The 11,042-nt window shown below is 28.1% G+C and overlaps 1 protein-coding gene across 3 annotated transcripts; it reads left to right on the top strand.

The window, feature by feature from the left end:
• The first annotated feature begins 39 nt into the window (after positions 1-39).
• On the top strand, positions 40-8,489 carry LOC132920663 (NADPH-dependent diflavin oxidoreductase 1). 3 transcript variants are annotated; one of them, XM_060983221.1, is made up of 10 exons: positions 40-173; positions 248-381; positions 566-748; positions 4,989-5,240; positions 5,313-5,451; positions 6,350-6,607; positions 6,667-6,921; positions 7,287-7,451; positions 7,548-7,774; positions 7,839-8,489. In XM_060983221.1, the coding sequence occupies exons 2-10, from the start codon at positions 290-292 to the stop codon at positions 8,047-8,049; spliced, it is 1,782 nt and encodes a 593-aa protein (XP_060839204.1). In that variant the 5' UTR covers positions 40-173; positions 248-289; the 3' UTR covers positions 8,050-8,489. The 3 variants fall into 3 exon arrangements, with proteins under 3 accessions (XP_060839204.1, XP_060839203.1, XP_060839206.1); XM_060983220.1 differs by having other exon boundaries at positions 54-381; XM_060983223.1 differs by lacking the exons at positions 40-173; positions 248-381 and having other exon boundaries at positions 617-748; positions 5,075-5,240.
• The last annotated feature ends 2,553 nt before the right edge of the window (positions 8,490-11,042 follow it).

The following is an 11,042-nucleotide window of genomic DNA, read 5'->3' as shown; positions in this document are numbered from 1 at the left end:
GGGTAACAGCTGTAGATAAGATTTGTATTATCACAGAATAATAATACTGTACAATTACTGTTATACTTACAGGAAAGTATGAAAACATTAAACATTTATAAGGCATGTACCATGAATCTGTGAACGTAGTCAATATTTAACATTTATTTTGACTTTAGTTCGGTAGTTAGTAGGTACATAATTTTTGACTATTTTACATTTATACTATAGTACTATTCGATACTTAAATAGTTCAGTGATTTCGCAGTAAGAAAAAGACGCAGTATTGTGACTATAAAAATTACACATAATGGACAACGGTCGTCGAATTCTCATATTGTATGGTAGTCAAACTGGATGTGCCCAGGAAGTTGCTGAAAGGATCTGGAGAGAATCAAAATGGTATCTAAACTTTATACTAATTCAAATAATTCAGAAAAAAAAAATAAGCCTTTAATAATTAAATTAATATAGAAAATAAATTAATAAAACGAACTATATTCTTACTTTATTTGTACTTTTGATATCCATCTATCAAAATAATATATGTTTTAAAATTTAATTATATATTTTATTTTGTGTTTAGGTTGCATTATAGTGGACCTGTTATTGCAATTGATGACTATCCCATTGATAAATTAATTTTTGAAAAAAAAATCATTTTTGTTTGTTCAACTACTGGACAAGGTGATCAACCAGATAATATGAAAACTACTTGGAAATTCCTATTAAGAAAAAATTTACCTTCTAATTCTTTAACTAATGTTGAGTAAGTAAACTTTCCCGTTACTGAAGATTAAAGTTAACACGTTAAATGCACTCCTGTTTTTAAGGTATACTGCAGTCCTAATGATCATGTTAATTTTATGTATTTTAAAATAGTACCTAATGAGTTTATATAGTTAGAAATTGAATTTCAGTAAGCAAGCAATGTATATCAAATAAGGGCTAATTTACTGATAATATATAGAGATAGGAATTTTTGTGATTTCACATATATTTTTATGATTCCATAAAAGTATTTACTTACTATTCGGCAGTAAGATGATTATGATTCATATTATATTTAATTCAAGAGTAAATATTTTAGGTGTATAAAAATACAAATTTTTAGAATAAAGTTGTTTCTTACTTAATATATCTTATGTTTTAAGAAAATGAATTACTTATTTTTAATGACATAATAACATTATAGATCTAAGAACTTTAGAGGATGCCACACACGTTTGTTTTCTTTGTTTTGTAAATGTGCATGACAATTTTTTGTTCACAATATTCGATTTTACTCTTATTATTTTTAAAATTAAAATAAATTTACCCATTATAAAACTTAAAAATAAGATTATTTTCTAAGGCATCTCGTCTTCTTCTTCTTCTTCTTTGGCTTTTTACAGGCCTTTTAGGTCCATTGCCGCAACAACATACTGTCTCCATTCTTCTCTGTTTTGTGCCGTTTCTTCAGCATTCCTTACTCCCAACATCTTTAGGTCTTCTTTTATTCTATCAACCCATCTCTGTCTAGGACGTCCTCTGGGCCTCTTTGCGTTTGGTTTCCATGCGGTTATTTGTCCGATTAGTCCTTTTGATCTCCATACATGCCCAGCCCATCCTATTCGTGCGCTTTTCAAGATCCCAGTAATATTGGGTTCGTTATATAATTCCTCTAAATTTTTATTGCTACGTATTTCATATTCTCCTTCACTGTTTTTGTTTGGGCCAAATATCTTTCTCAATATCTTTCTCTCAAATACTTCTAACTTTTTTTCATCTGACTTTGTCGTCGCCCAAGTACTGCTTGCATACAAAGCTATTGGTCTGACTAGAACTTTATATAATGTTACTTTGGATTTCCTTGATAATAGTTTTGATTTGAACAATGGTAATAGTCCATAGTAGCATCTGTTTGCTGCAATGAGCCGTCTTTTCACTTCTTCGTGGCTATTAGCATCCTCATTAATATCTGCACCTAAGTATTTAAAATTTCCTACCCTTTCAAATGTGTACTCATTTACTTTCAAGGAATCCGATCTGTGGTTTTGTCTAGATACTATCATGTATTTTGTCTTTGTCTCATTAATTTTCAGGCCAATTTTTTTCCCCTCCTTCAGCAATATATCTGTTGTGTACTTTAGGTCGTCAACTGTTTCGGCTAATAGTACTATATCATCCGCGTAAGCGACTGCCGTTAGATGTCGATTGTCTTTTATTTCTATGCCCTTAGATTGGGATATAACTGTCCTCATAACTGATTCTAGGGCGATGTTGAACAGTGCAGGTGATAAAGCGTCACCTTGTCTAAGGCCAGTCGTTACCTGAAACTCCTCTGATAATTCTCCTCCAAAACTAATTTTACTTTTTGAGTTATATGTACACGATTTTATTAATCTGGTTAACTTGGCTGGTATTCCTAACGATTCCATGACTTCCCATAGTTTGTCTCTGTTGATTGAGTCATACGCTGCTTTGAAGTCAACAAATAGCAAATATGTGTCTTTATTGTATTCGTGACTCTTTTCAACAACTTGTTTTACGATGTGTATTTGATCTGTTGTTGATTTTCCTAGCATAAAACCAGCTTGGTATTCTCCAATTATTTCCTTGATATATGGGTTAATTCTAGTCAGTAGTATGTTGGACAATAGTTTATATGAAGTATTGAGTAGTGAGATCCCTCTATAGTTTTCACACTCCATGATGTCTCCTTTTTTGTGTATAGGGCATATGATGGATATACGCCATGCTTCGGGTATCTCCTCTTGTTCCCAGATTGTGTTCATAAGTTTGTGTAGCTGGTTCAGTAAACCTTGGCCTCCCTTTTTTAGGCATTCAGCTACTATTTCATCATCTCCCGGTGCTTTCCCGTTTTTAGCATATCTAGTCCCATCTTCACTTCGTCTTCTGATGGTTTTTCAAGCTGCTGTTCTACAGTAGAGTATTGAATTATTGTGTTATTTTCATTTGGTTGGTTTAGCAATTTTTCGAACATATCTTTAAATTCACACGCAATTTCTTTACTCTCTGTTAGTAAGGATCCATCATGCTTCTTCATAGCTGTTGGCCTAGTTTGATATCCACGTTTAACTTCATTTACTTTTTCGAAAAATATTCTGGAGTTGTTATTCCTGTTGTTTTCTATGGTGTGTATCCGTTCTTTTTCCCATAATCTCTTATTCCTTCTGATGACCTTTTTTGCATCCTTTTGTTTTTGTGCTAGTAGCCTTTTATTGTCTTCACTAGGGTTCTGCAAAACTTTTGTTCTTGCTTTGTCTTTTTCCTCTTGAGCTGCTTTACATTCCTCGTTAAACCATCTTTTCTTTGTCTTTTTTGATACATATCCAAGTACTTCCTTTGCTGTTATTTTGATTGCTTGCTCTACCTTTCCCCAGGCTTCATTCAGGTTCACCATTTCTTGTATGTCTCGTAATTCTATCGATATTTTTTCTTGGTACACTTTAGCTGTTATTGTCTTCAGTATATCCTTATTAATTTTTTCTTTGTGCTTATTCTTTATTTTCCATTTTGTTGATATTCTGAGTTTGATTTTCGCTTTCACAAGGAAATGGTCCGACATTGCACTACTCCCTCGCATACTTCTTATATCTTTGACACATGATTTTATCCGGTTGTCCACTAACATGTGATCTATTTGATTTCTTACTAACCCACATGGGGAGATCCATGTTTGTTTGTGTATATTCTTATGAGGGAAGTACGTGTTACTTATTATCATATTTTTGGCTGTGGCAAAAGTGATTAGTTTGTTTCCATTGTCGTTCGTAATTTCGTGAAGGCTTTCGGATCCAATTGTAGGTTTGTATATGTTTTCTTTTCCAATCTTCGCATTGAAGTCCCCTAGTATTATTTTCGGTTTATCAATCGGTAGGGTGTCACACACCAGGTCTAAGTCTTCATAAAATTTGTTTTTTATGTCGTCACTCTTATCTTCTGTCGGTGCATAACAGTTTATTAGGAACATGTTGTACCATTTACATTTGAGTTCTATGTAGCATATCCGATCGCTTATTGGTTGGAACCTCACTATATTTGTCGCAACGTTATCACTTATTACGAAACCTACTCCGTGTTCATGTTTATCTCCACCACTGTATAATATTGTATTTCCTTGAGATTTCAAGGTACCTGAGTTTGTCCATCTCACTTCTTGAATCGCAGTTATATCCATCTCATATCGCTCAAGACACGATAGGGATGTTGTCAAAGCTCCAGCCCTATACAGAGATCGCACGTTCCAGGTTCCAATGTTGATGTCCGTTAAATCTTTGTTCCGAGGCTTATTATGTTGTTGATTCTTAACATCTATTTTTTTTATGAGGTAGGGTTGTCAGCCCTACGCTCAACCCCCAACCTGGAGGGCCAGACCACACCAACTAATTAAAGTCAGCGTGGGGCTATTGCAGCACACTTTTTGGTGTGCTGGGCGATGGGCGCGCCACTTTCCCAACGCCAAGAAGGCATCTCGTAGGCTTATTATTTTTTAAATTTCATAGATATTTTAATTATGAAACAAGTTATGAAAATTTTAAAATTTTTTTTTTTTAATTTTAAATTATTGTAACTAGCTTTAAAATTATAATACAAATACCTACACCGTCTGACGCTGTATTTTAATCACCATCCAGAAGTCCAAGTGCTGCTCCATATTCTTTTACCGCTTATATCAAGTGTTTTTTGTTAGCTTGGCAGAACTTCAAAATCACAACCAACTTTATAAAAAGACCGTAAATTAACTTGTGTTGGGATTTAACATAATAACATAACATTTAAACCATGAACATCAGAAATGGATCATGACCTGACTTATCACAATACAGTGCCTGTGTCAGCATCCTCTTAAGAGAATATTATTTTGGCCTACTGTAATGTATATTGTATATAAAATACCAACTGGCCACTGGCGTTTGGGTGCAGTTAATGTGTTAAATAAAAGTATTACTTTATAAACAATTTACTATTATATTTTATTGATTATCATTTTACAAATACTGTAGGTTTGCTGTTTTGGGTTTGGGAGATAGCTCATATATAAAATTCAATCATGTTGCTAAAAAACTATATAGAAGGCTTTTACAATTAGGAGGAAGACCATTATGTGATATTGGGTTAGCTGATGACCAACATGATATTGGAGCATTTGCTGTTATTGATCCATGGATAGATAATTTGTGGAATGTATTAATTGAAAAACATCCGCTTACAGATGGATTAACACCTATTGACCGCAATTCATTACCACCACCAAAGTAAATTATAAAATGAGTCAATAGCATATTTTAAACTTTCAACGTTTGCAACTAACAAACAATTATATTTAGGTGGAATGTACAATGTTTAAATTCAAATACTTCTATCCATACAAATGACAAGTTGCCCAATAACGACCAGTTAAAACCAAATTCAACAATAGTCACTTGTTTATCAAACACAAAAACAACAGCTGAGAATCATTTTCAAGTAATTTGTTTTTTATGCATTATACATAAAAATAAGTAGTATACTTGAAAATAATATTTATTGGGAGTATTTGACATTTTAATTAAAAATAATTGATTTTTGAATATTTCTATAAATTAAGATACATTTTGTCATAATCGTAAATTATTTTTATTTAAAAATATTATTTGTGCCTTTTTAAATATATGAGTAGCCCTATAGATTAGTGTTTCTCAACCTTTGTATTATTGCAACACACTATTAACATATTTTATATTTTACTAAACACAATAAAAAATTAGAGTAAATGCGTAATATTTAATTTTAGTTGGTAGTGTAAAATTAAAAAATAAAACATAAAAATAATGATAAATGTTGATACAGATAACTTATTTTTTATCATCATAGAAATTATATCAAATACCTATTAATTTTTGTTAATTATTTCAACATTTTTATACATTTTGTGTCATTTATATATTATACTTTATAACACATTTGAATTTATCGCCAACACGCTGAATGAGAAACACTACCATAAATATTAACCCTTATTATAAAATATCAATGTGACAATTATAATATATTTACTTGATTTTTATTGATACTTTATAAATTATAATAGTTATTTAAAGTTTAAAGTTCAAACTAAATTATTCGTGTTTTCTGGTGTCAGCCTTTTAGGCTGTAGCTTACTACTTATTTATTCTATATAGTAGTATAGTACCATTGATTATAAATACTATTAAATTTATAATCAATTGTAGTTTTACAGTACATCTTAATTGATATCTGACCAAAATTATATATTTAGGTAAATCAATATGTATCACTCTTCTCAACACAGGCTTACTAATTATAATTAATTTTTCAACAAAAACAAATAATAATTATTAAATTTATTTAATCATTTTTTTAGGATGTACGACTGTTAAAATTTGAGTATTCAGAAAACAGCATTAACTATTCGCCTGGAGATGTTTTAATGGTTCGTCCAGTTAACTTCGAAACATCGGTGAACAGGTTTTTTCAATTGCTTAATGATAACAAGAATATAAAACTAAATCCTGCCACAATACTGAATATAACACAATGCAGTGATGATATGCCTATACCTTATAATTTGAGCAAACAATTTACGTTATATCAATGTGCTAAATACTATTGGGATTTAAATGTAAATATTATTCAGTTCTTATGATTTATATATTTTTGATGATAAATACAATTATGTAGATTATACCAAATAGGTATACATTTCAATTGTTGTCATACTTCACGGACAGTGAATTAGAAAAAGAAAAGCTGAAGGAATTCACCACCCCTGAAGGACAAGAAGAACTATATAGTTATTGTAATCGCCCAAGAAGAACTATCCTAGAAGTATTGGCTGATTTTCCTCATGCAACAGCTAATTTAACTTTAGAATACCTTTTTGAAATTTTTTCTCCAATACGCCCAAGAGCCTTTTCAATTGCATCAGCACCATCTGTGAGTTTTTATTTACTAATAAATTAGTAAATACATAGCATTATGATAAACTTAAATATAAATAAGATTGAATTTATGATCAACTCAACTATATGCTTCCTGATATTATTTTTACTATGAAATAGTTTTGTTTTATTTAAAAATACAGATTATGCTCCATTCCAAAAGAAAACATACATATTAAAATATACTATATATAATACAGACATACAGTAGACAACAATATAATTTGTAATTAAACTATTAGTTGCATTCCTTTATATTCTAAAACCATGGTTCAATTTATTATAATATTTAGTTGATTTTAAATATACATTTTATAAAATTATTTAGTTTTAATTATTTACTAATTGTTTTTCTTTTAGGTACATATAAATGAAATACATTTACTTGTTGCTGTTGTTAAATATAAGACAAAATTGCTGGCTAAACGAATTGGCTTGTGTTCTACATGGCTTGCTAGTTTGAACATTGGTGATAAAATCCCAGTTTGGATTCAGAAAGGAACTTTTCAGTTTCCATATAGTCAAGTAAATATTTAACTAATAAAATATAAATTATTTTATAATATATACTTTAGAAAAAATTAAGTAATATCTTGTTATTTCTAAATTTTTTATTTTTAGTCATGTAATGTTATAATGATTGGACCTGGTACTGGTGTAGCACCGTTTCGAAGTTTTGTGCATGAAGCAGTAGCTAAGAAATGTGGCGATGCAAAAACGTTACATTTATATTTTGGTGCTAGAAATAGATTGGGTGATTTCCATTGTGTTAATGATTGGGAAAAATTAGTGTCAGATGAAAAACTGTCATTGTATACTGCATTTTCAAGAGATCAAGATCATAAAATGTAATTTTTCAAATATTTTTTTATTTTTATATTATCAAATAAATACATTTATTTGTTTTTGCAGTTATGTACAGCACATTTTAGAACAAAATGAAGCAGAATTATTTAAATTACTTTCTAGTAAAGAATGTTATGTATTTGTTGCTGGAAATGCAAAAGACATGCCAACTGCAGTTAAAAATGTATTTATAAATATACTTACAAAAAACAAACATTTAAATACTATAGATATGATGGAAACTAAAGGATTTTATCAAACTGAAACCTGGAGTTGATATTTTTATTTTACACCATACATATATCAAACATAATATAAGTACAATGTATTATTTATTATTATATTAATTAAAATAAATAATATATATTGTATACAATAATATACAATTTAATAAAGATTCATTAATTTACTGAATACAATATTTTATTGGACTAGATGGTTAATTTATTATTAATTACTAATTATTGTCGAATAATGAATACTGATCATATGACAATGTAAACTTTAAATATTAATCTAAATAATCATATTTTTGTGGTTATGTATTTTTTTATTTTATGTTAAGACTAATGTTTAGATTGTATTGTTAAAAAAACAAAAATCTATCCAATTTAAACATTTTATAAAGAGTTACTTTTAGGTAGCTGTTTTTTTCGTGTATATCCATGATATATGATATTGTATATTTAAAAAAAATATATTATAAAGATACCTGTGTGTATTGTGATCAACTTACTAATGCATAACATAACATTTAGATAAGAATATTATCTAGGATCTACTATTTATTTTTTAAGTTTTGTAAAACTAGTTACTTATGTAATCATTTCAATATAATTTTAAATTTCTATTATTATTTATTAGACTAAATTTAATTTTAATGGTATAAATATTTTTTAACGATCAAATTTCAATTGAATTTTTGGACCCTAACCTCCCCTTTGAGAACGTTGTTTAATACATTTTATTTTGAATGTTTGATATAAGTGGTTTAATTTGGTTTCATTTATGTTTTCAGGTATCTATATAATTACACTGAATCATATTAAATATTTTAAAACTAATACTAAATTGGGAAATTACTAAATTAGCATTATCAAATAATTTAATGAAAAAATATATAGACATATTATAAAGAATATATAAATTAAATTATTTGATAATAGAAGAAGTTTATTAATAAATCAAGTGCTTAAAGTTTTACCCGTTTACTACAAATACATAGCCTACTTTCAATATTTGCTAATATCATGCCTGAGAATACCTTTAAGACATATAAAATACTTTAAATTGATGAGTAATGTCATTAGTGATACCTATTAATAATTAACACATTGATAAAGTTTAATGTTCCACATTGGCATATGGCTAGTATGTATTATATTTACATACACTGTTAAAATTGTGTAAATATTTAGTTGAATCAATTGATTTAAAAATGTGGAATTCTAAATATCTTTTAGTATATTTTACTAAAGATATAATTGAAACTTAATGATTTAGTATAATAAATTATAACACCATATTGTAAAAACTGGCTATAATATTAATAGATTAATAGTATAGTTATATTATATTACCTATATGGTTATATAAATATAATATATAAGTATATCAGTATATTATGTATTATAATAATTTATATTATAAAAAACAACAATAAGACAATACGTCAATACTCGAGGTGCATGTTTATTCAATGTTCACGTGTTTACATTAAATAAGTACAGTGAACAGTTATTTGATTATAACTCAATTGTATTTAGATATAAGCATCATACGTACTTGTTATAGTTGTTAGTCATTTCCTAAACTCGTGTGTCCTTATCAAATTATCTATGGTTATATAATTAAATCGTGGCATAACGATCACTATAGGGTTGTTAGTTAGTTACTTTATAATACCTATATAAAAATTATATTTACGGCTTCATACAAAAGCACCGTTAAACATGCTCACCCCGCCCCTTTTGGGCTTTTTCTTCTTTAAAATATCTTTACTTGAAGACCATATTTTAAAATTCTTGAAATTTTTTACTACTTAAGGAGTATCACGTGAAGAAATAAACTTCTATTTTTTAAATGACAAACCTCCTCCTTTTTTAAACAGTAAATTATTTTGCCGATACTTTTTCTGAAAATGTAGATGTTTATTAAATGTAGGTGCCTAAATTAAAATTTAAACGAATGGTAGTTATTGCATTATAATTTATAACTAAGAATAATAAGTCTATTTGGTATTTAGGTCCATAATAATTAATAATTAATTTGAAAGATATATAGGGGATATGGTTATCTGAACATTTGAATAATTTATATTACTCTATCAATATTAATAATTTATAAAAATGGCCCGAGTAAAACCGTTATTTAGAAAAAAAGCCCCAAAATAAAATCCTCGGAAAAAATCTGTGTATCCCAAAACCCCGGTATCTCCCTTGACCCTTGTTATTATAACCATACTAGTTACTACCATAGCAAATCATGCTGTTTTTCTCTACAGTAATTTGTAAGTCAATTCTAATTAAATATGTATATTTTTTGAACGCTACAACGTGATATATTCCCAAAAAAATTTCACTTTCCAACAAATCTAGATATTTGATCAAATTTATTCAAATATTACTTATTTTATTAAGTGACTTTTTATATATTCAATATTCATAGAATATTTTGTTTTATGATTTATATGATCTAGGTACCTATAACCTACGTGTTATTATTATTCGGATTCCAATAAATAAATAAATATGATGTAAAAGTACAAAAATATAATTATATTAAATTTATTTAAAGCACGACAATACATTATGTTAAAATAAATAATAAACAAAATCAATAATATAGAGTATAATTATGTTGGCAAGGGGCTTTTTTTCTTATTCGTATAATCAATTTAAGATTTGATATTGTATCTATTTTATGTTTTTGTAAAACTATTTTTAAGGACTTTTATCCTTAAGATCATTGTTTCAAAAATTAAAAAACAGCTGTTTGAATTTTCGAATTGGGTTAATCAATATTAAATAATAAAATATATCAATTAAATAATATACAATAAAAAGGCGGTTTTCATTTGAAAAACAGAAGTTTCCGTCACCAAAAAGTTCAAGGATTTGAAAATAAGATTTTTACTTTATTTAAAACTTCAAAGAATCAGAATTTGAATAAAAAAAATGGGGGTAATCATATTTGGGTGAATCACTGTATACGCGTATACTATAGGTACAGTGATTTGAGCAATATTTCTGAAAATATAAGGAGATTTAA

The sequence above is a fragment of the Rhopalosiphum padi genome, chromosome 2, assembly GCF_020882245.1.
Source record: "Rhopalosiphum padi isolate XX-2018 chromosome 2, ASM2088224v1, whole genome shotgun sequence".
Taxonomy (NCBI): domain Eukaryota; kingdom Metazoa; phylum Arthropoda; class Insecta; order Hemiptera; family Aphididae; genus Rhopalosiphum; species Rhopalosiphum padi.
This window is presented reverse-complemented; position numbering and strand designations above follow the sequence as displayed.